This window comes from Podarcis raffonei, chromosome 13 (assembly GCF_027172205.1).
Source record: "Podarcis raffonei isolate rPodRaf1 chromosome 13, rPodRaf1.pri, whole genome shotgun sequence".
Lineage (NCBI taxonomy): Eukaryota > Metazoa > Chordata > Lepidosauria > Squamata > Lacertidae > Podarcis > Podarcis raffonei.
Window position 1 is genome coordinate 44,708,367 of NC_070614.1, and position 24,613 is coordinate 44,732,979.

At 41.6% G+C, this 24,613-nt stretch overlaps 2 protein-coding genes across 2 annotated transcripts; both read left to right on the forward strand.

Annotated features, from left to right (window-relative positions):
- Positions 1–3,704: 3,704 nt before the first annotated feature.
- LOC128399050 (vomeronasal type-2 receptor 26-like) lies at positions 3,705–13,003 on the forward strand. Its single transcript, XM_053360307.1, has 5 exons — positions 3,705–3,866; positions 5,277–5,714; positions 8,602–8,829; positions 10,811–10,937; positions 12,102–13,003. Exons 1-5 carry the CDS (start codon positions 3,705–3,707, stop codon positions 13,001–13,003), a joined length of 1,857 nt encoding a protein of 618 aa, XP_053216282.1.
- Positions 13,004–17,275: 4,272 nt separating this feature from the next.
- Positions 17,276–24,067, forward strand: LOC128399051 (vomeronasal type-2 receptor 26-like). Its single transcript, XM_053360308.1, has 5 exons — positions 17,276–17,437; positions 19,279–19,554; positions 21,421–21,648; positions 21,916–22,042; positions 23,166–24,067. The coding sequence occupies exons 1-5, from the start codon at positions 17,276–17,278 to the stop codon at positions 24,065–24,067; spliced, it is 1,695 nt and encodes a 564-aa protein (XP_053216283.1).
- The last annotated feature ends 546 nt before the right edge of the window (positions 24,068–24,613 follow it).

Consider the following 24,613-nt stretch of genomic DNA (forward strand, 5'->3'; position numbering starts at 1 on the left):
CCTCCCGGCTATAAATCCTTTGGCAAGATGGCGACGCTGAATTAATTGCTGCGCCATTCCAAAAGCTCTTATTGCTTCTCGATCTCCATAAAGCATACTTTTGGTTAAAGTTGATCTCCACACAGACCTTTATCATCCTGCTTGGGTCAGTTAAACCGACGGTTCTAATGAGGAGGGGTTCTTGGTAAATCACATAGAAGGAAAGTAAAAAAGGTCTCCCCCCCCCATTCAATCCTGTTGCCGACATACCCAGCCTTTGGTGTATCTTCATCGTAAAATATTCCTGTTGCTCCAACCCATCGTTTCTTTTGCAGAGGTCCCTTAAATTAGCAGATTTCACTCCCCTTCTTCACTTGAAATATGTGCATTCGCTTCTTTTGTAATTAATTATTCCAAATTGCTGCAGCTAGTGCGCGATCAGAGACAGCGTCCAGGAGAGCCGAGGTCCACACGGGGGCATTCTGCCTAGTGCCCTCACCCCCTTCTTTCAAATTTGGGGGTGATTTATGGGCACAGCAGGCAAGGGCAGTGTTCCCCATTCCCTTGGGGCAACAAGGGAGGCTGCCTACTCCCATAACAGCCTCTTAATTACCCCGTGTGGGTCGGAAAGATGGTATTGTCGGCGATCTTCCAATGCGCCCCTAGTGGCACCCCAAAATTCCTGCCCCTTTCATCCCCTATTTATCCCTCCATTCTTAATTGTTCCAGCCTTTTCTCAACTCTTTGTTCCTGCACTGAGAATGGGGAAGGGGAAGGAGATGAATCAGTTCTGTATGGCAGAGCAGGACACCCTCTACTCCTTCTCTATCACCTCTGTGGCTACCTCGAGCCTCTCCCTTTCATGTTCAGTCTCTGATGATGATTCCTCTCTGTCCCACCTGTCTGAACCTGGTTCAAAGTCTCCTTCCCCCTCAGGTGCCTCCTGGGCCACCGGCTGCCACTACTCTTCCTCGTCCAGCCAAGGCCTGACACACTCTTAGATGTTCCCAAGCATGTCACTCTGCTTCAAACGGTATATACATGTTCTTTCAAAAGTAGCTGGCCTGGGTCCGGGGTCTCTATATCCTGATATGGTTTGGACCATTTTCATCATTGTTTCCAAGATCTAGCAACTGGAATCAATGTTACATATGCCAGAGAGTGTCAGGGCCAATAGCAGTAGAAAATTAGACAAATGGGGAAAGGATGTAGTTGGCTCACCTATAAATACATTTTGATAGAGAAGTTTTTAGGTGAAATATGGATGCCTGTCTACAGGTAGAGTGTTTTTCTTTTTCTTGGTTTGTATTTAGTTCTGGATGTCCTGCAATAGCAAGAAGATTGGACAAGATGACCTTGGAGGCTTCTTCCTAACCTTTGATTCTGCAATGTGACAAATATGTTTACTTTGGCAGTTCTCCTACTAGTGATGCAACACATTGCAAGTCCAACAACATTGCAAAAGTAATTATCTTCTCTATAATTATTAAAATTATGGTAATCAATTCACCTAGAAAAGCTCCAGAAGGCTGAATGGGAAATAAGAAAAAAAATAATTAAATCTGAAACGATTAAAAGCACCCCGGTGTTCCATAGAGAGCTAAGGTAAGCTAAGGAGAGGTGAGGCCAGCTTTTGCTTTTCATTGTATTGGTTAGATTTCAAATCATAGCATTCAATGAATTTTTTGTGGCAGTGTTGAAGTTAATGAGCAGGTGCATACCTGCCCCTTTAAGTACAGAATTGGCAGAGTCGGTGGTCACAAAATACATCCTGTTCAAGTTAGGCTGATGACAATTACAATATTGTAGAGAAGCAAAGGAGATTCCAGGTGTAGAAGGATATTTGTGATGAGGATGTTGTTGCTGCTGCTGCTGCTTCTCCTACTGCTTCCCAATATGGTGCCCCAAGTGCACACTGTTGTTTGCAGCGGAAATAATCCTGTGCATATTCCACATGAATGGTATGAACAAGGTGACCTTACCATTGGTGGGATAATGTCTCATATCTATTACCTATTGCCCAGCATCTCCTTCCATGAACACCCATCTCGGGCCTTTATTAACAGCCCAATGTAAGTAAATGGCTCTTAAGTTCATTTCATTTATTCTTTCTACATTTATATCTGACTATAAAGCACTTGGTTTGCTTTGAAACCCAAAGTAAGATGAAACCCAATAGTAAGATTTTATAAGACTATTTTATAACCTGCTTCAAGATTCATGGTATCTCTCTATCCTCCAGTGAAGCATAGTTCACTCGCTAGACCTCACTAGTCGCAAGGGAGATGTTTAGCATCTGCGAGCAGTGTGAACACATTGGACACAGAGCCATTGGATTGCTGTCCCCTAACCTGGTAAGCAAGGCACTTGGCTTTGGGAAGGAGTCATGGGCTCTGACAATGTCCTGGAGTCCTTCTGCTTCCTTCCCAAAGCCTAGTTAGCACTTCCCCAGCTTTGGGAACCGGGGGGGGAGGGGGGCTCTTGGATCCTACCCAAGCGAGCCTTGTGTCTCCTTCCTTAAGCCTGGCACAGCTTTGCCCACCTTTAGGAAGGGCCAAGTGGGTGCAAAATTTTGGCCTTGCCCAGGGTGCCATAGCACCAAAGTCTGCCACTGTCGGTCAATCCCATATAGCTAGTTTTTAAAAGCCAAGATAGGCAAGGGTCATGGGGTCCATTGGGCAGCTTCATTTCTCGAATCCCATTCACTACATCCTCAGGCCACGATAATCTAAACTGATCCAGCAAAGATGGAACAAAGAGGACACATTTTGTGAATACCATTTGACTGGCGCTAATCATGGTATGCAACTCTGAATCTGATTGATTCCATCGCTAAAGAGTTTCTAAAGTTATAATAGCAGGTTGCTAACGTTGTAAGAAAAATGCTCTCCTGGCCAGATAACAAGTGTATATTCAGCATTGAAAAGCTCTTCCAGGCAGCTAGTTGTGGACACAATTGTGGTGAAGAAGTAAGCTGTCTTTACCACTGCCCCTTCCCTTCCATTACCAGGTACAGAAATGAAACCTCAACCATGTTTGAGCTGATTCTGTTTCAGATCACCTCCACTTGCTCTCTAGTCATTGATCCTCCTGCCCACAGTAATATCACATGGCAGCCTTGCACTGGGGAGATCTGGGTTCAAATCTACATTTACTTGGCCAGCTACACCCTAGGGGCTTTCATGAGTATGCAAGGGGAGAGAGAAAAGCTATCAAAACCAGCTTGAGCTGCTTTGTTGAAGGATGGAATAAAACTGAAGGCATATCTAAATTATTTTTATTTCATACCAGTTTGTTTTGGTAGGGACAACAACTGACAAAAGGGGTTTAGTAATGATGTCAATAACGGCGCATGTTGCTAGTGATAAAAAGCAGCATGGTTAGAAAAACAAGTGAAGATCACTTCTCAATATATGTGTTCGGAAAAGGGGGAAAAAACTGTTTCGGATGGAAGAGAGATCCAAACATTAGCTCTAAAGGCAGAAAACAATTTCTATATTTCCAACATGATTTAATTGAGGCTGTTGTATCCCTCAGATCTAGGTGTTGTGCACTGTTTAATTGCCCATAAAATAATAAGGCACTTTATTTGCAGAGTGACGACCAAGTCCTACCAACACCTCCTGGCCTTGGTGTTTGCTGTTGATGAGATCAATGAGAATCCCAAGATCTTGCCCAATGTCACTCTTGGATTCCACATCTATGATAGCTATTCTGATTCAAAGATGGCCTACCGAACCACTCTGGATCTGCTCTTTAAATCACGTCACTTTGTCCCCAACTACATTTGCGGCATTCAGAAAAATGTAGTAGGAGTCGTTGGGGGACTTAGCTCTGACACCTCCTCATCCATGGCAGATGTCTTAGGTCTTTACAAGATTCCACAGGTAGAATATGGGTATTGAAAAATTGGTATTTCATATTATAATTCACTCTTTTCTCCTTCAAATAGGAATCTGTTGATACATAAATATGAAGTGGTAAAATGGAAAAGGGAAATGGGTTGCCATATATGGATATATTTGGGGGGGTATAATATTAGTACCCAACAATGTACATGAAATGACCCAGGTTCTATAGAATGTGTGTACAGTATATTTAATGGAAAATTGTTTGAATATTCCAGTTTGATAAATTTCACATTACATCATTCCTGAAAGCACTGCCCTAGCTGCATGAGAGGTATACCAGTCCCAATTCATAGTGATGAAGCTTGCTTTTAAAAAAAAGGTAAAGGATCCCTGACAGTTAAGTCCAGTCACAGACAACTCTGGGGTTGCGGTGCTCATCTCGCTTTACAGGCCGAGGGAGCCGGTATTTGTCCACAGACAGTTTTTCCAGGTCATGTGGCCAGCATGACTAAGCCGCTTCTGGCGAAACCAGAGCAGCGCACAGAAATGCCGTTTACCTTCCCGCCGGAGCAGTACCTATTTATCTACTTGCATTTTTTGGCGTGCTTTCAAACTGCTGGATTGGCAGGAGCTGGGACCAAACAACTGGAGCTCACCCCGTCGCAGGGATTCGAACCACCGACCTTCTGATCGGCAAGCCTAAGAGGCTCAGTGGTTTAGACCACAGCACCACCCACGTCCCCCTGAAGCTGGCTTACAAAGCCATAAATAACTTGAGACAACAATGTCCCTCTCCCTAGGAATCATAAGATCCCCTCCCTGTATACGTATGATGATGTTTAGTACTGTCCATTTTCAGAGGCTAATCGAAAACAAATTTCTTGTTGTTTTTGAGGCATTTGGGGAGGGATATAGTGTTACCAATATGGTGTTCTTCTGCTGCATTACTAGACTTCTGTTTAGTTGCCTTAATATTTGCTGGTATTTTACTTTTATAGGATATGGTTTATTGTGGTCACATAATAATAAAATGCATAATGGCCAGGAAATCTTCAGGATTTCCAGGAGATCTAAGAGAGTTCTTAGTACAAATGCCATCAACCTCTCTCTACAAGTGTTTTAAAGATTATAGACAAAAAGATCCTGATCAATTGCTTGTCTTTCTCATGGTCCACTTTAGAGTATTGTTGAAGCCAGTGAAACGAGAGAATCTGTGTGTACAAGTATGCAGCTGTGATGACTCCCATAATAATAGGAATTAATATCTACAAAATTAAATGAGCAATATTGTTTGTTTGGTTTTTGAGCAATATATTTTCTATGTAAATGGGGGTTCGCCATGGCGGAGATTAGTAAATATGGGTATACAGGATGTATATTCAGATAAATGAGTGTGTTTTGAATTCTTGTTTTCACATGGAAAGGTTTGGATTTTTCCTTTTTCAGATTTCATATGGTTCATTTGAACCAGCCACAAATGATCAAATCAAACGTGGTTTCTTCTACCGCATGGTCCCCAATGAAGATCTTCAGTTCAAGGGAATCATCCAGTTACTTCTGCATTTTGGATGGAAATGGGTCGGGCTCATCACTCCAATTAATGAAGCTGGAGAACGTTTCTTGCAGATCATTGAACCAATGCTTTACCAGAATGGAATCTGTTCAGAATTCACTGAAAAAGTTGAATGCCATCTGCATTTCACGGGTAACATCCTGGATATGTTGGATGACACAGGGATTTTGACCCCAGCTTTCATATCAAGCAAAGCAAATGTGGTTGTTATATATGCAGAATCTATTTTGTGGGTAACTATTGCTATAGAGGCAAGGAATATGATTCAGCTGCTATTGCCTCCATCTAAGAGGAAGCAACATGTAGGAAAAGTATGGATTACAACAGCCCAAACTGATTTCTCATTAGCTTTTTTTAAAAAACCTATTGAAATAAATATACAAATATGCCATGGTGCGTTCTCCTTTGCCATTCACTCCAAGGACATTCAAGACTTCTCAGACTTTCTGAGGGATGTAAAGCCTTCCTGGGCAGATGCGGATGGTTTTACCAACGATTTCTGGGAACAAGCATTCATGTGTTCACTTTCAAATTCCACTGGGTCAGCAGACATATGTACTGGAGAGGAGATGCTGAAGAGCCTTCCTGCACCATATTTTGAAATGAGCATGACCGGCCACAGCTACAGTATCTATAATGCTGTCTATGCTCTGGCACATACCTTACATATTAGGTACTCCTCTGAAGCCATCCGCAAAAGGACAAAAGGTGGAGACAGACTCTCTTCTCAGAATGTAGAGCCTTGGCAGGTAATGTTTCCTCTTATAAAGTGTTCACCTTGCAAAGTATTCAGTGTTCTGCACTGTGTTGATAATATAATGTGAGTTGGGAATCATCTATAAGTAAATAATTAAAGTAATAAATACATCAAAGATTAACCTTAAATTATTTTATTTCCTATAATGATATTAAGCAGACATTAGATTACACAGACTTTCATAAGTGACACACTAGCAGCAACTACTTGACAAGTTAATTTTTTCCCTAAAAATTTAAACATTTAGAACTGGCACTGTTCCAGTATTTCAGCTGGCATTTAATTAGACCAGTGGTTCCGAATTAGCTAATTACTGAGGACCCTCTGTTTTTCAAAAGCTAAGCCATGGACCTTAAATTATTTTATTTCCTACACTAAACAGACTTTAGATTACACAGACTTTCATAAGTGACAGAATAGCAGCAACTACTTGAAAGGTTAATAATTGTTCTAAAAATACGCTGCTATTTAAACTGGCACTGTTCCAGTATTTCAACTCGCATTTAATTAGACCAGTGGTTCCTAATTAGCTAATTACTGAGTTTCCACTATTTTTCAAGAGCTAAACCAAGGAACCCCTGCTTTTGAAAATTTTGATAACTGTAAGGTAGCAAAGCAATTTTTCGAAGAAAATGTGGGGTAGCCCCAAATAAGCAGAGGATTTTTAGTTTACTAAAAAAACAGACTATGAAATTTGTGATTTTACCATGCAAAAATGACAAAGATTTAGCTGGAGCAGAGACCAATTCTATTTTATTAAAGTATAGCACAAATGAACAATTTTTGAACATTTCTAGCAGCTTTGAAACCTATCATCTATCTATCTATCTATCTATCTATCTATCAAGTAGGAACCAGGCAGAGGGCCTTCTTGGTAGTGACACCTTCCCTGGGTAACACCCTCCCTTCAGATATCTAGAAGATAAAGAACTACAAAACTTTTAGAAGACATCTGTAGGCAGCCCTGTAACCAGAAGTTTTTAATGTTTGATGTTTTGTTATGTTTTTATATGTGCGCCACCCATCTGGCTGGGTTGCCCCAGCCACTCTGGGCAGCTCCCCACAAAATGTTAAAAACACACTAAACCCCTGTTGGATGAGATGAATTCTCAAACACATAAGGCAAGATTCACTTAAAGATTCCACAGAAGCAGTGGAATAGTCCTTTAAACTAGACAGTCATTGATATATATGGGACGCGGGTGGCGCTGTGGATAAAACCTCAGCGCCTAGGACTTGCTGATCGGTCAGCGGTTCGAATCCCTGCGGCGGGGTGAGTTCCCGTCGTTCGGTCCCAGCTCCTGCCCACCTAGCAGTTCGAAAGCACCCCTAAGTGCAAATAGATAAATAGGTACCGCTTTATAGCGGGAAGGTAAACGGCGTTTCCGTGTGCTGCGCTGCTGCAGGCTCGCCAGAGCAGCTTCATCACGCTGGCCACGTGACCCGGAAGTGTCTCCGGACAGCGCTGGCCCCTGGCATCTTAAGCGAGATAGGCGTGCAACCCCAGAGTCGGTCACTACTGGCCCGCACGGGCAGGGGTACCTTTACCTTTACATATATATATATATATATATATATATATATATATATATATATATAGAAAAGCACGTGAACCCGCCCCATGGAGCAAGCCACGGAATTAAACAACTTGTTGTGTGAGGTTAATGGCATCAAGTGGCCAAGTGGAATGTATCTGAAGCTGTCAAAAATGAAGCTTGGGGCCACCTGCACCATGTTCCTCCCCACATTGTGGGTGTCCCGTGCACGTGTGTGATGTCACGCGCTCCTGTGATGTTACACACTGGGAGGAGCCCCAGCTGCCCACTCCGTGGGCCTTTCTAGGGTATCTCCTAATGGCCTTCAGAGTCTCTAAGGGGCTTCATCGCCCCCTCCCACTGCTCCGTAGGAGCCCACTGCTGTAGCAGGCGAGCCCACCAGAGTCCTTCTGGCCGCAGAATATTGAAGGGGCCTGGCCCCGTCGCTGAACAATTTGTGGGGGCCTGGGGCCTGGGGCCCCCAGAGATGGTGCCTGTGCTTGTAGCTTTCTGTAGTTTCTCATTATCTGATAATGTGCATGGGGTCCAAACACTCAACTCCCAACACTACTTTCTGGACATGACCCAGGAGGAAGGAGCAGAACCACTGCATAGCAGTGCTTCCAACTCCCAGCCCTCCAAGATGGTCCATGAGGATAGCATGGTTGACAGTGTCAAAAACACCTATAGCCTTATGCCTCCATTAGGTATCTTCCTGGAGGCCTCTTGACTGCTGGGTTTGTGCTGATTCATGATTTCCCTCTCTCTGTGTATCTGCTACTGAAATTTGGGTGCTCTCCATTGGGAACTGAACTGGTTAACTCCTGCAGGAAAATAACTTAAATCCTTCTGGGATTTAAGACTATTACAACATTTTCTAGGCCTTCTGATTCTCTTTCCACCTAGCACCACTCATTGCTGCAAAGGATCTCATTCAACAACAGTGCTGGGGATGAAATCACATTAAATGAACATGGAGAATTAGCAGCTGGCTTTGATATTATAAACCTGGTCACTTTCCCAAATAATTCATATGTCAGGATCAAAGTCGGGAAGCTGGATCCTCAGGCCCCTCCTGGCAAAGAACTCATCATTAATGGGAACGGAATCCAATGGCACAGACTCTTCACTCAGGTAAGGAAATCACTGTGGGAGGGCATGTAGTTTTGCCACTTGAGGTGAAAAAGGAGGTGCTGCCCAACTGCTGCTGCCACTACTAATAATGTTGCTACAAATAATTGTTTTAATAATTAAACAAATGAACCACGTCATCAAAAGGAGCAATATGCACAGAAGACATGTCACACCAAGAAGGACCAATGGCTATCAGACAGTGTTGTCCAACATGCTTGTTGGTCCAAGGCGGTTTTCCAGTTAGTAGCATTAGGTAGATTGCTAACATTGTAATCTTCTGTTGCTTCTTGAAACTCTAGTGTCGAGTTGGAATGCTAGAAGCCAGGATGTACGTAATTGTGTGTCAGGTTGGCCCCTGCCACAGGCCCGGGCCCAGGGGGAGCCCCCCAAATCATGCTTTGCTCGGAGTGGTTACTAGCCTGGCTGCTGATCCATATACTCCATCGGCTGTGGGCAAGGCATGCAGGCTCCTCTCAAAGCCTCAGTGGAGGAATCCAGTTGCTTGTCATTGTCCTGTGCTGCCAACCACAGCTGAGCTCAGTGGAGGGAGAAGCCAGCCAACCAGCCAAGTCTTCCATGTTCCCTCCCAGCATTGGAGGCACTGATATATCTCCTTGCCAAGGGCACAAGGGAGTCTAGGTACACCTCTGCATATCCTCACAAGCAGTTCTGAGTTTTACAAGAACTTAACGTGGCAATATGATTGTTCTTGTTTTGAGCATATGTATTGGTAAAGAAAAACAGCACTGGGAAAAGTTCAACCACAGCTGACTTCTGAAGGAGAAATATCCAGTACTTCGGTCCGGAAAGGCATTATTACAGTGGTACCTCAGGTTAAGAACTTAATTCGTTCTGGAGGTCTGTTCTTAACCTGAAACTGTTCTTAACCTGAAGCACCACTTTAGCTAATGAGGCCTCCTGCTGCCTCTGCACCACCACTGCACGATTCCTGTTCTCATCCTGAAGCAAAGTTCTTAACCCGAGGTAGTATTTCTGGGTTAGCGGAGTCTGTAACCTGAAGTGTATGTAACCCGAGGTACCACTGTATTTTATAAATTCAGAAGATATGTATTAGAACTTCCTGAATTCCATTATAGCTCAACAAATAAATAAATAAATAAATAAATTCTGTGTAAATTTAAGTACCATTGGGATATTAACTTAAGATAGTTCTCTTTCGGATTCACACTAATAAACATTTTGGGAACATTTTAATGCCCACAGCTATTTTCTTTCCAGAATTGTTAACCAAATATTTCCTAAATCCCATTCCCAATTCCTTGTGTATCAAGATATTCTTTTGCATATATTAAGTGTATTAAAAGGATCTTTGCTGCTATAGTTTAACAAATGTTTCTGATTTATTCAATCCAAGGCTTGTCAGCATTAGTTGCCTACAAAATCATATATTTTTAAAAAAGGTCATTGGAAAAATGTTGGAAATATTTCTTTTTGAAAAAGTCCCAACTTATTTTATGTACGCATTGTATTGTAGTTCCCAGCTTTTTATGAAGTTGGTTTTCTAAAACCAGTCCACCACAACCCCAATACATCTGTGCACCATTTTCGCTGCCTCTCTCTTTTCCAATGGTATAAGTGATAGGGCTGTCCAAATAGGAGCAAAACCACAATAATTCACTACCTCCAAATCCCAACTCCTTGAAGTTCACTAAGGGGACATCAAGTGAAATTACAGCAGCAAAGAGCAGGAGGCTGTAGTACCATAAAAAGAAATAACCAGTAGTGTATTAGATCAAATTATCTGATGGTTGTAGCAATGGTCAATCTAGGTATGAACATTGTAATCTTCTTGTGTTTGTATGATGCTTAGAAGTATAACTTTTTCTCCCACTGTGTATGTGCTGTTTTGGCACCTACAGTTAACCTACAGTTAACATTTCTGGCCCTCCTACTTACTGATGTTAGATGAATCCCCTAAAACATTTTCTTAATATTAACCCCTTTGTGTCACTTTGGATAGGTGCCACCCCTTTCCTTATGTAATGCCAACTGCCTTCCTGGTTATGAGAAGAAAAAGAAGGAGGGGAAGAAGTTTTGTTGTTATGATTGTGATCCATGTCCTCGTGGGATGTTCTCAAATGAGAAGGGTGAGAGATGCCATACAAGCTATTATAGTAAATTCTGAGCAAATCGGCAATGAGGGTTGCTCTGTATGGTCTCAATTAATATTGTTTATTAACAATAGTATTGGGACGCGGATGGCGCTGTGGTCTAAACCACTGAGCCTAGGGCTTGCTGATCAGCAGATGGGCAGTTCAAATCCCCACGACAGGGTGAGCTCCCCTTGTTCGCTCACAGCTTCTGCCAACCTAGCAGTTCAAAAGCACAACAAAGTGCAAGTAGATAAATAGGTACCGCTCCAGCGAGAAGATAAACGGCGTTTCCATGTGCTGCTCTTGTTTTGCCAGAAGCGGCTTGGTCATGCTGGCCACATGACCCGGAAAAACTGTCTGTGGATAAATGTCGGCTAACTCGGCCTATAGAGCGAGATGAGCACCGCAACCCAAGAGTCGTTCATGACTGGACTTAACTGTCAAGGGTTCTTTACCTTTTTATTAACAATAGTATAATTATCGCCCTTCTGTCTCTGTAATAGCTGCCACTATGAAGAAATTATCTTAACCTTCAAGAGAGTATACCATGAAGATGTGAGCTAATTTGTAATGTAAAGCTTTTCCATCGCTGTATCTACGTAACATTCTCTAATTTTTAATGCAGTTTCTCATTGACGGTGGCTCACAGCTGTGCTGCCACATTTTAATAACACATTTTAACAATATACACCATGAGTATAGACCCACCCCTCTGTTTTACTGTAAAAAGACATAAAATTTGTACATGCATTCTGTCCTGGAAGACACTAAACTCTTACCTTTGGGGAAGGGAGGATGGAATAGAAGTGGTGGACATTTCTCTAAGAACAAGGATCTTTGGGGACAGGATTTAAATCTGATAAAAATCACCTCTCTTGCTGCCAAGATCGCAGCTGTAATATTTCTCTCATTTAATCTGTGGTTCTAAGAAAATGGAGGAGGATCTCTAAAAGCATATTTTCCCATATAGGAAATGTCAGATTTCATGGATGACTTTATAATCAAATTATCAAGGGCACAAGCATTTGGATTAGAAGTTTTGAAACATTTCCTCGTGGAAACAATATGCTAAGGGGACTCCAGATTTTTTAAAAAACAAAACACACTCTTAAGCATATTTTGGATTATTTCCAATAGCCATACAACCTTTTTTTTCAGGGTTGGAAACCTGTGCCAGATGTCCTCCAGATCAATATCCAAATGAAGAGCAGAATGAGTGCATTCCCAAGAAACCAAACGTGCTAGGCTTTGGTGAAACTTTGGCCATGGTTTCAACTTTCTCTGTGCTTTTATTCTCTCTGATCACAGCAATGGTACTTGGCATTTTCATTAAGCACCAGGACACTGCCATTGTCAAAGCCAATAACAGAAGCCTCACTTACATTCTCCTCATCTCCCTCCTCTTGTGTTTCCTCTGCTCCTTGATGTTCATTGGAATGCCTAATAAGGCAACCTGCCCACTCCGACAAACGGCTTTTGGCATTGTCTTCTCTGTGGCCCTCTCTAGCATCTTGGCCAAGACTATTTCAGTGGTTTTGGCATTCATGGCTACCAAGCCAGATTCCACAATCAGGAAGTGGGTAGGCAAAAAACTGGCTTATTCCATTGTCCTTTCCTGCTCTGTGATTCAAGTAGGAATCTGTGCCTCCTGGTTGGCAACCTCTGCCCCATTCCCAGATGTGGACATACACTCAATGACTGAAGAAATTATATTCTTATGTAATGAAGGGTCAGTTCTCATGTTCTACTGTGTTTTAGGCTACATGGGCTTCCTGGCCATCATCAGCTTCACTGTGGCCTTCTTAGCCAGGAAGTTGCCGGACAGCTTCAATGAAGCCAAGTTCATCACCTTCAGCATGCTGGTCTTCTGCAGTGTTTGGTTCTCATTTATTCCCACATACTTGAGCACCAGAGGAAAATACATGGTGGCTGTGGAGATCTTCTCCATCTTGGCTTCCAGTGCTGGGCTGCTGGGTTGCATCTTTTCTCCTAAATGCTACATTATTGTGGTGAGGCCTGAGCTGAATAACAGAGAGCAGCTGATACGGAGAAAGATGTAAATAATGGAATAGTTTGCTGTTTCTGTGTGTAGACTGTTGGTATGATAATTTAACTGTGGTTTTCCAAGAAAGGTAGTTACCTGAAAAGATCAAAATAACAGAACAGATTGTCCTATTATTTATGTTATTGGTATTCAGCATACAGTAGTAACTCAGGTTAAGTACTTAATTCGTTCTGGAGGTCTGTACTTAACCTGAAACTGTTCTTAACCTGAAGCCTCACTTTAGCTAATGGGGACTCATGCTGCTGCCGCGCCACTGGAGCACAATTTCTGTTCTCATCCTGAAGGAAAGTTCTTAACCCGAGGTAATATTTCTGGGTTTGCAGAGTCTGTAACCTGAAGCGTATGTAACCTGAAGCGTATGTAACCCGAGGTACCGCTGTAGTTACATATGAGGTGTAAATGAACTGTGATTACGTGTATGAAAGAAGCTATGGATAGTATTGAACTACTTGAATTTCTACACCTTTCCTCACGCTACTTCTCCCGCATTCACTTTCCCAATAGGTTCTGAAACTCCTGAGCAAAAGTGGGGGTCCTTAGGAATCTGCAGAGAGAGGAAAGGGGAAGGGGAACATTGGAAGCTGCCTTATACTGAGTGAGAGCATTGCCCATTCTATCAGGACCATGCTCTAAATTCAGCCAAGTCTCCATCCAAATTATGCTTATTTGGAAAGATTTGGGCATCAGTCATATTGAGTTGGAGTAGCCATGGCTTTCTCAGGTTTGGGTTGTATGGCACAGAATGATGTAGGGCTGTTAGGGACTAATATCACACAAGAAGTGGAGGCTGGCACCATGCTGGAAAACCTGTTTGTAGTTTGAGACCTATCTGATCATCAACTATGTCTTCCATGGAGAAGGTCAAAGCCTGATGCCTCCTGAGTCTCCTCCATGCCTTGTACCCCACACCACGGGATTATTGCCTCTTCCAATCTGCTGGTTGATCACTACTATCTTTAATAAAAATAAGAGTTTTCTGAGCTATAGCCAGGTAGTACACTTCTTTTGAAGTGGATAAAAATCTACAAGAGGGTCAGCTTGGGTTGCCATATTTCAAGAAGTAAAAATCTGGACACAAAGGTTGTTGAGCTTTTGAGCTGTTTTAGGAATTCACCCAAATAAGGCAAAAAGTGTTACTCATCATCATCATCATCATTAAATTTTATTACGGTCGCAGACCAGCATATGATAAAAACATGCAAATAAAATTAGGCACATAGGACTTAGAGAGCAAAGAGATAAAAGCTAATAGTTAAAAGTGATTATGACTCACATAAACATAAAAGGTGTTAGCACAGGTGTTGATCAAACACACACTTCCTGATTCTGTTGGCAAAAACCTGGAAATTTTGCAGATTTCCCAAAATTCCCTCCAGGACACTAATTTCACTGGACACTTATTTCTCCGGGAAATTCCTGACTTAGGGCAACTCTAATGGCAGCTATAGTTTGGACTAATGGGAACCTGAGCAGAACTCTACTATGCTTCAGAATGGCCAAAGGTAGAGAAATAGAAATACAGGTACAGAAATAAGAGGTATAGAAGTAGCACTGTGAGGCAGAGTAGCTTGTCTGATTTACGGAACAGATCTAGGCACTGTTCACTGGAATTGTTTTAGCCAACTGAAGAGGTTTGCCATCACATATGAAAGAAGTCCCTTAAGAAATGACTCTATGCTAATTACCAACCCAACCATAATCCTTACACACACTGTTTCTTTTAAGAAATGAATGGAAAGTGACAAAGTCCTGTGGACTTTAATTCTGTTAAATCATGCATCATTATTTGTGTGACTCATTTTGAAGCCAGAACATCTATGTATTCATTTGTTGTCTTCATAATATGTAGATAATTATCCACCTCTTTTGCACCTCCACAAACGAATGGGAGTGGAGCATTCAAAAGTGCTCCAAATTGGAAATCATATGGGTCTCTCACTAGAAACTCAATGCTCAAAAACACACCTCAAACCAATCTAAAAACTCTCAGGGTGAACTGGGACATCTAAACTCATTGAATCTCACTGCTGGACTGATCTGGAGTTTGCATAGGAGTCAGGAAATCACAGTTCTTGCCTTAGCAAGTGTGCCAGACTCAAAGGGATCTATTATATGACTTATCCTTGGCAGATAAAGATCACGTCAGAGATGAAGCCTATTTCTCCAAACCACACTTTCCCTTACACCACAGGTAGCCAATCTGTTCTGCTCCAGTTGTTGCTGGACTACAACTCCCATCCGTTTATAACAGACCATTATTATCAGGGAGGAAGGAAGCTGTAATGCGGCAAAATCCAGAGGGAACAATTACCTATCATTTGTTTACATGGATGGGACCATCTTGTCATTCTTCTGATCTACATTGTTTACCAGAGTGAGAGAATGTGGCAGAGATGTCCTCATGCATGTCACATTGCTTCATTCTTTGTTTCTTTTTCAAAAGGGGTTAGACTGTATTCGCTTGGATCCAGACATCTGGATATGGTTAGGACTCTCTCCTACATTTCCCCAAAATATCCACTTAGTAGAGTGGATGGGAGTGTATGATCAATGTTACATAGGAGAGAGTGTGTAAACAACATATTATAGGAAGAGGATTGATTCCTGCCCATAAATGGGCTATTTTACTTATCAATTTCTTGTCTTAGTCAAGATGTTGGACTAGATGACCTTGGAGGTCTCTTCCTAGTCTATGATTCTGTGATGTGACAGATATCTTTAGTTTGGCCGTTCTCCTACTGATGATGCACCATAGTCCAAAAACATTGCACAAATGGTTATCTCCCCTGTAATTATTAAAATTATTATAATCAATCCACCTGGCAAAGCTCCACAAGGCAGAATGAGAAATAAAAAATCAAAATAGGCTCTGCTATTTCAATATTTCCCCCTCTTTCATTGTAAAGGACAGATTTCAAATCACTGTAGATTATTTAGGATTCATGGAATTTTTTGTGACAGTGTTGAAGGTAATGAGAAGGTGGATACATGTCCATTTACATACTGCATTGCCAGAGTTGGCTGTCACCAAATCCTTCCTATTCAGGTCAGGCTGATGATAGTAACAACATTCTAGGGAGATAAAGGAGAATATATGTGTAGAAGGATATTTGTGATCAATATGTTACTGCTTCTGCTTCCCTTGCTGCTTCCCAACATGGTGCCCCAAGTGCATACTGTTGTTTGCAGTAGAAATAATCCTGTGGCTATTCCACATGAATGGTATGAAGAAGGTGACCTTGTCATTGGTGGAATAGCGTCTCATATCTTTTACTTATTCCCCTACCTTTCCTTCAAGAAACACCCTTCTCAGGAATTTATTGACATCCCAGTGTAAGTAAATGGTCGTTAACATTATTTTATGTGTGCTTTTGGGGCGGCGGTGGGGTGGGTTTAGAACCTATTTTATAAAAAGCAATAGGCAATGTGGATTCAGTAAAGTTGGAACAGGCAGCCCACTGCATACCATTTGACTTGCCTAAATTTGAGAGATTTTTCCTCTAAATTGCCTTAAAATCATTACACCAGGCTTCTGAAGATGTCAAAGAAACACCCCTCTTGGCCAGATGACAATTTTCCATTCACCACTTGGGAAAGCTCTGTCAGATGGCTACTTGTGGACACAGTCATGGCAGAAAGGTAAGCTTTCTGTGCCAACGCTACTACCACACTGCAGTGTCCTAATACAGTCTCACACATACATGATTGATGCTATGCTTTATGTGGCTGTGCTCTAACCACCAGCCCTTCTGTTTCTTCAGACACAGACCTGCACACAAGAGCTCTTGGTTCATATCTCCATTTTTTGGGTCACCTACAGGGTAGGAGTTGTTGTTACGATTCAAGGATAAAGGGACCTGAGCTTCCTTGATAAAAGATGGTGTAAAAAATATAGTAAATAAGTGGTCATGCCTATTTTGGTGCTGTTGTTTTTTATGGCAAACCACCCTCTGATCCTCGGATTAAGGACAGTATAGAAATTTTGATGATAATAATAAATAATGTTAATAAGACTTCATTCATGACTAAACTTTCTGGCTGTGCCCTTTCATTATAGGCAGGCAGGTGAATCTTTCAGATCTAGATTTCATTCACTGTTTAATCTCCTCGTGAAACAGTAACTCACTTCATTTTCAGGGTGATTACAAAGTTCTACCAGCATATCCTGGCCTTGGTGTTTGCTGTTGACGAGATCAATGAGAATCCCAAGATCTTGCCCAATGCCACTCTTGGATTCCACATCTATGATAGCTATTTTGATTCAAGGATGACCTACCGAAACACTCTGGATCTGCTCTTTAAATCACAGCACTTTGTCCCCAACTACATATGTGGCATTCAGAAAAATGTAGTAGGAGTCATTGGGGGACTTAGCTCTGACACCTCCTCATCCATGGCTAACATCTTAGGTCTTCACAAGATTCCACAGGTAGAATTTGGGGGGCGGGAGGAGAGATTTCATGCAAAAATAAACTCTTCCCTTTTTCTTCCTCTATTAATCTGCTGATTCATGAATATGTACTGCTTAAATGAAAGGAGTAGAAGAGGCTGCAATATATGCATATATTGGGGAGGTATAACATGGGCATCCAACAATGTGTATGGGTGTCCAACAATCTTTCAATGCATGTTTATTGAACCCTCGGGGCCATTTCACCAATGTCATTGAAACTGAGAAAGGTGTCAAGCAAGGCTGCCTACTGGCCCCACACTTATTTAATTTCTATATCATCTCCATGGTGGACCATCTCCAAAACATAAACTTCCACTCCCCAAATCTAGCTGGAAGACACATCTCTGTCCTACTCTATGCAGATGATGCAGCAATACTTTTAAGAACACATATTGGCCTCAAAAGAGCTCTGAGAACATTAATACAGTACTGTAAGGAGGACCAGCTAGAACTTAATTATCAGAAAACTAAAATCATGGCAGTTTCCAAAAGGCCTAGGAGCCACTCCTGGAGCATAGATGGCCACAAGATTGAGCAGGTCTGCTGCTTCAGATACCTGGGGTTAGTCTTCCATTCTACTGTCAGTAGGAAAGCCCATGGGGAACTATGCTGCTGAAATTGCTCAGAGAAGCTTACCAGCAATTCTTAATTTTTTTTAAAACAAGAGGTTGTCCTTATATACCAGCAGCACTCAAATTATTTGAAGCCAAGCCTATAGCACAACTTCTCTATGGTGCCCACTTGGGTCTCTTTTCCAATTTTGCACCACTAGAACTTGTGCAATCCAAATTTCTAAGGTCAGTCCTTCAAGTCCCAAAATGTGTCTCTAATGCTACTCTGAGACTAGAGACAGGCTTCACAAAAGTGGAGGCTAGAGTGTGGGTGACCAGACTCAATGATTGGCTTAAACTATCCTTATTTCCCCATGGCCTTGCCCCACCAACTATGAATGATGATTTTTCAATCCACGTGGAAACAGGCAGTGGCAACTAAAATCTCATCCCTGGGCTTCTTTCCAGGTCTTCTACTTAGCATGGGATATGTTCAGGCTAAAGCACTCATTAAACATGTGTATTAGACACAGAGAGCCAATTGGATCTAGCCAGGACTTTTCTTGCCAAGGAATCCACCAGGTACTTTGCCTCCCCTATGGCATATCTAACTAAACTCGAAGTCCCTAAACATGGAAGGGCTTTCACCCTGGCTCGATGTCATGCTCTCCCCTCGGCCATTATTGAAGGTCAATATAGGAAGATTGACTACGTGGAGAGACAATGCCCCTGTGACTGAGGACAAATAGAAACAGTACAGCATGTCCTTCTCCAGTGCCTATATTACAGAGACATTTGTATTAGCCTGATTTCCCCACTACTTCATAAGTACCCAGGGTGCTCAGGGAAATTCTTTACTTCCTTGCTGCTCTCAGATACCAATCCTGCTACAACATACAGTGTTGCCGACTCCTGCTATAAGGGTTATAGAACAAAAGAGCAGGATAGGTGGTTTCTGTTGCTCCAGCTCCACATTGGAGTTTTGTTAAATCATCCACTTAGTGCAGAAAGCAGTAACAACCAGCAATAATAAATGCACCAAATACTTGGAGACAATCAATGTGTACAATTGGGATGACTCAATAATATTAAGAATGAATAGCTACAAAAGTTATTAAGCACAATTATTTGTGTGCATTTTTCTATGTAAGGAAATGGCATTCCTAAAATGAGTAAATTTGGTAAAATAAGATTTATATTCAGATAAATGGGTGCATTGTAATTTCTTGTTTCCACTTGAACAGTTTGGCTTTTTCTTTTTTTCAGATTTCATATGGTTCATTTCAAAGAGCCGTGGATAATCAAATCAAATTCTCTTCCTTTTACCGCATGGTCCCCAATGAAGGACTTCAGTATCAGGGAATTATCCAGTTACTTTTGTATTTCAGATGGAAATGGGTTGGGCTCATCACTACAGATAATGAAGCTGGAGAACGTTTCCTACAGACTATTGAGCCAATGCTTTTCAAGAATCAGATCTGTTCTGCATTCACAGAAACGATTGAGTACCATCTGCATTTCAAACATAACATGCTTAATATGGTAGACGATTTGGTGCATTTCTCAAAGCTATTCACACGAGTTTTCATAATGAGCAAAGCCAATGTTGTTGTTATATATGGAGAAAGTCTAACTATTGCATGGCTGTTAAGGACTGAAAAGACAATGAAGATAATTCTGCAAATAAATCATCAATATATTAAGTTACCTGAAGGAAAAGTGTGGATTACAACAGCTCAATTTGATTTCATATTAGATAAGTTTCAAAAAGATTTTGACTTTAACTTACAAATGTTCCATGGTGCTATCTCCTTTGCTATCCACTCCAAGGAGACTCACAGCTTCCAAGGTTTTCTTCAACAAGTAAACCCTTATTGGGAACATAGAAATGGTTTTATCAAAGATTTATGGGAACAAGCATTTGGTTGTTCAGTTTCAAACGCCTCTGTGTCAAAATACATTGATGGCACATGTACCGGAGGGGAGAAGCTGGAGAGCCTTCCTGCACCATATTTTGAAATGAGCATGACCGGCCACAGCTACAGTATCTATAATGCTGTCTATGCTTTGGCACATGCCTTGCAGATCATGTATTCAGCTAGAACCATCCACAAAAGAACAGACGGTGGAGACAGACTCTCTCATCAAAATTTGGAACCTTGGCAGGTAGAGTTTCCTGCTAGAAAGTGTTGTTTATGAAGTGTTCAGTGTTGTGCACTGCCTTGATTGTTTTATGTGTGTTGGCAATGCATTATAAGTAAAGAAATAAAAGAATAGACCTCGATAAAAATAATCCTTAATTAATGTTGTGGTATCCAAGTTGGGTATTAGAAAATGAATAAAAATAATTTAAATGACATGTGCTTTCATAAGCAAGAAACTAACAGCAACTCCTGTTGGGTTTATTGGGTTATTGCTTTTGGTTTGATTTTATATTATAGTAATAATACTTGGGATGCGGGTGGCGCTGTGGGTAAAGCCTCAGCGCCTAGGGCTTGCCAATCGAAAGGTCGGTGGTTCGAATCCCCGCAGCGGGGTGCGCTCCCATTGCTCGGTCCCAGCGCCTGCCAACCTAGCAGTTCAAAAGCACCCCCGAGTGCAAGTAGATAAATAGGGACCACTTACTAGTGGGAAGGTAAACGGCGTTTCCGTGTGCGGCTCTGGCTCGCCAGAGCAGTGATGTCACGCTGGCCACGTGACCCGGAAGTGTTTCCGGACAGCGCTGGCCCCTGGCCTCTAGAGTGAGATGGGCGCACAACCCTAGAGTCTGTCAAGACTGGCCCGTACGGGCAGGGGTACCTTTACCTTTTTAATAATACTTGAAACACTAATATCTCTCAAGTAACAGCTACTATTTGAACTGTTAGAACCAAGGGTCATCCTAAATATCAAGCGGCAATTAAATTGACAATTGTTATATGCTAGGGGCGGTGGGCAGTAACATAAATCTGAACCATGTTTTGGTTGGGGATACGGATTTTGTTAAGAAACTTGTGGCTTAAGTGTGCCGTAATTGTATTATGTGCTTTTGGTTTGATTTTATATGTTGTGGTCTTGTTGTGAACCGCCCTTAGATTCCGGGTATAGGGCAGTGTATAAGATGAAATAATGATAATAGTAATACTTAAGAACTGAAGTTTGCTATATTTCAAACAGTGAAGATCCAGACAGAAAAGCTTTACCAAGAGTTATTGAGCTTTTTTGCCAATTTCGCACAAAAAGAAAATATTACAGCAATACCAATGTGGGTTGCCATACGTATGGATTTCCCTGGACATTTTTAGAGATTACGGAAATTCTGGACACCCAACCTTTAGGGACACAGTTACTCCCTTCTGGACTGGGGAGTCCCACACAGAACTGTCCTCCTCCTGCCTTTATAGACCTTGTGGTTCTCTTTTCATCTAGGTCCACTCATTTCTGAAGAGGATCTCATTCAACAACAGCGGTGGTGATGAAATCACATTAAATGAATATGGAGAGTTAGCAGCTGGCTTTGATATTACAAATTTAGTCACTTTCCGAAACAGGTCATATGTCAGGGTCAAAGTGGGGAGCCTGGATCCTCACACCCCTCCGGGCAAAGAGCTCACCATTAATGAAGACAGAATCAAATGGCACAGTGGCTTCACTCAGGTGAGAAAAGAACTGCACTGGCTCTCAAATGGCAACATTCATAGTTATCCAATAAGATGGGGTGTGAGTGGGGGAAGAAAGCAGTTCTGCACTGAATACATAATTAAATTTGTAATTCACTGGAAGGGAAAAGAAAGTTTTCTTCCAAAGGACGTTTCACCTGTGTAAATATGAATTTCACATTATTTACTGATACATCACCTTATGTTAGATTTATTTGCCCCAAACATTTTCTTAATATTAACCGTTTCTTATATCTTTGAATAGGAGCCGCCACTTTCATTATGTAATGCCAACTGCCGTCCTGGTTATGGGAAGAGAAAGAAGGAGGGGGAGAAGTTTTGCTGTTATGATTGTGATCCGTGTCCACATGAGATGTTCTCAAATGAGAAGGGTGAGAGATGCCGTGTTATCATATACCAAACTATACAATTTATTTTAGTAAATTCTGGGCAGATTTGTTGTCTTTAAATTTCTGGAAGAGAAAATGTTTAAATTATAGATAAATCAATATAATGTTATCCTTAACAAATCTGGAAGAACATATTTTAGAAAGGGAGGTATTGACTTTTCCCACCAACATTGACGAACTTAGGGTGGAATAGAAGTGGGGGCCCTTTCTTTAGGAGCAGGATTTGGGGGAGTAAAGGTGAAAGTCCTGACAAAATCACCTCTCTTGCTCCCAAGATTTCAGCTGTAATATTTCTATCATTTAACTATGCAGTATTGGAGGTTCTGAGAAAAAAAGAAAAGCACCAGTGAAAACATATAACGTAGCTTATCCACATTTGTAACATGGGTTTATTTGTGAAGCATCTAGGACAAAAGCATTCTGGCTAGGAGTTTTGAAGTTTTTCCGGGTGAAAAACAGTATGCAAAGTGGGTAATAACTACCAAATACCAATTAAGAATAAAGTCCAACATGTGTAGGACATGTGTAGGAAAAAAACAGCTGCTTGAATTGAAGAAAATGTGAAGGGCTTGACTCACTCTTTAGCCAAAACAGTGCCTGGTGGAATTTAAAATGCAGATCTATGCAATATTTGCAAATCATAAGAAATATAGGTTGTTAGACTTTTAAATGTCCCAGTTTTAAGTGCTAAGAATTCTCCCCAATGCCTCTTGGAGTGAATGGAACACAACCATTAATCTGTTGAAATGATTTACTTACAGAAATCACTGGTCTTACTCTTGCATCTTGCATCAGCAGAGGCAACACAGGCAAGGTATTCTTGGTTACAAAATACAGAGAGTATACTCGAGCATGTAGTCTGATCTAGGAAGCTCCAACCTAATGTGTGTGGTCAGTTGCATGGTTCAAACAGGACCATGGAGAAATGAAGATGTGATATCAAAGTCTTTCATAGAAATTCACAGCTCTGTGTCCCTTAACAGGAGTTACTTACTGGCAGTTATGCACAATTATGTTTGGTTACATAAAATCTCCCACACTTCTGATAACAAAATTCTTTAGCATAATCATGGTGCTTTCATTTTCTTGTACATTGTATTTACAGAGATGGAAATATGTGTCAGGTGCCCTGCAGGTCAGTATCCAAATGAAGACCAGGATCAATGCATTTCAAAGAGACCAAATTTCCTGGGCTATGATGAAACTTTGGCCATTGTTTCAATTTTCTCTGTACTTTTATTCTCTCTGATCACAATTATTGTGCTTGCCATCTTCATTAAGCACAGGGACACTGCCATCGTCAAAGCCAATAACAGAAGCCTCACTTACATTCTCCTTGTGTCGCTTCTCTTGTGTTTCCTCTGCACTTTGATGTTCATTGGAACACCTAAGGAGGCAACCTGCCTTCTCCGACAAACAAGTTTTGGCATCATCTTCTCTGTGGCCCTCTCCAGTATCTTGGCCAAAACTATATCAGTGGTTTTGGCATTCATGGCTACCAAGCCAGGATCCACAATCAGGAGGTGGGTAGGCAAAAAACTGGCTTATTCCATTGTCCTTTCCGGCTCCATTGTTCAAGTAGGAATCTGTGTCTTCTGGCTGGCAACCTCAGCCCCATTCCCAGATGTGGACATGCACTCAATGACGGAAGAAATAATATTTCTTTGTAATGAAGGGTCAGTCCTCATGTTCTACTGTGTTTTAGGCTACATGGGCTTCCTGGCCACTGTCAGCTTCACTGTGGCCTTCCTAGCCAGAAAGTTGCCGGACAGCTTCAATGAAGCCAAGTTCATCACCTTCAGCATGCTGGTCTTCTGCAGTGTTTGGTTCTCCTTTATTCCTACATATTTAAGCACCAGAGGAAAATACATGGTGGCTGTGGAGATCTTCTCCATCTTGGCTTCTAGTGCTGGATTACTGGGTTGCATCTTTTCTCCAAAATGCTACATTATTGTGGCGAGGCCTGAGCTGAACAACAGAGAGCAGCTGATACGGAGAAAGATATAAATGGTAGAAGAGATTGTCATTTATTTTGAGACTTAGGTTCTGTAGTCTTTCTGGCCAGGTTCAGTTTCACTGCGCTTGTCTGAGAAATGATATCTGAAAATAGATGAATAATATGAGATTTTTTATCATGTTCTTTGTATTCAGCATACAAACATTTTTGGTGTAAATAAATTGACACTCTGTGATGGAATAAAACTATATGTGATACCCAGCATTGCATGAGTGAAAGTCTGATTGTACAATAATCATCCTAAACTCTCCTTCTCCTGCATACACAGAGTGGCCCCCATATTTTCCCAAGATGTTCTGAAACTCTCTTGAGCAGTTTTGGGGAATTCTTAGAAAACTGCAGAGAGAGGGAAAGGAAAAGGAGAATATCAAAATCTGCCTTATACTGAGTGAGAGTGTTGCTCAATCTATTTGGGAGGATTTTGGATAACTCATGTTGAGTTGCTCCGGTTTGGGTTGTACAATGCAAACTGATCTGGGGCTGTTGGAGATGGATATCAGGCAAAATTGGAAGCAGGCACCAGGCTGGAAAAGGTA

Coding starts and splice junctions, on each gene's coding strand:
- LOC128399050 (XM_053360307.1), top strand. CDS start 3,705: ATGGCCTACCGAACCACTCTGGATCTGCTCTTTAAATCACGTCACTTT. Junction 5,715..8,601: donor GGAAGCAACATGTAGGAAAA/GTATGGATTACA, acceptor CTTTCCACCTAG/CACCACTCATTGCTGCAAAG. Junction 10,938..12,101: donor GATGTTCTCAAATGAGAAGG/GTGAGAGATGCC, acceptor CTTTTTTTTCAG/GGTTGGAAACCTGTGCCAGA.
- LOC128399051 (XM_053360308.1), top strand. CDS start 17,276: ATGACCTACCGAAACACTCTGGATCTGCTCTTTAAATCACAGCACTTT. Junction 21,649..21,915: donor GGCACAGTGGCTTCACTCAG/GTGAGAAAAGAA, acceptor ATCTTTGAATAG/GAGCCGCCACTTTCATTATG. Junction 22,043..23,165: donor GATGTTCTCAAATGAGAAGG/GTGAGAGATGCC, acceptor TTGTATTTACAG/AGATGGAAATATGTGTCAGG.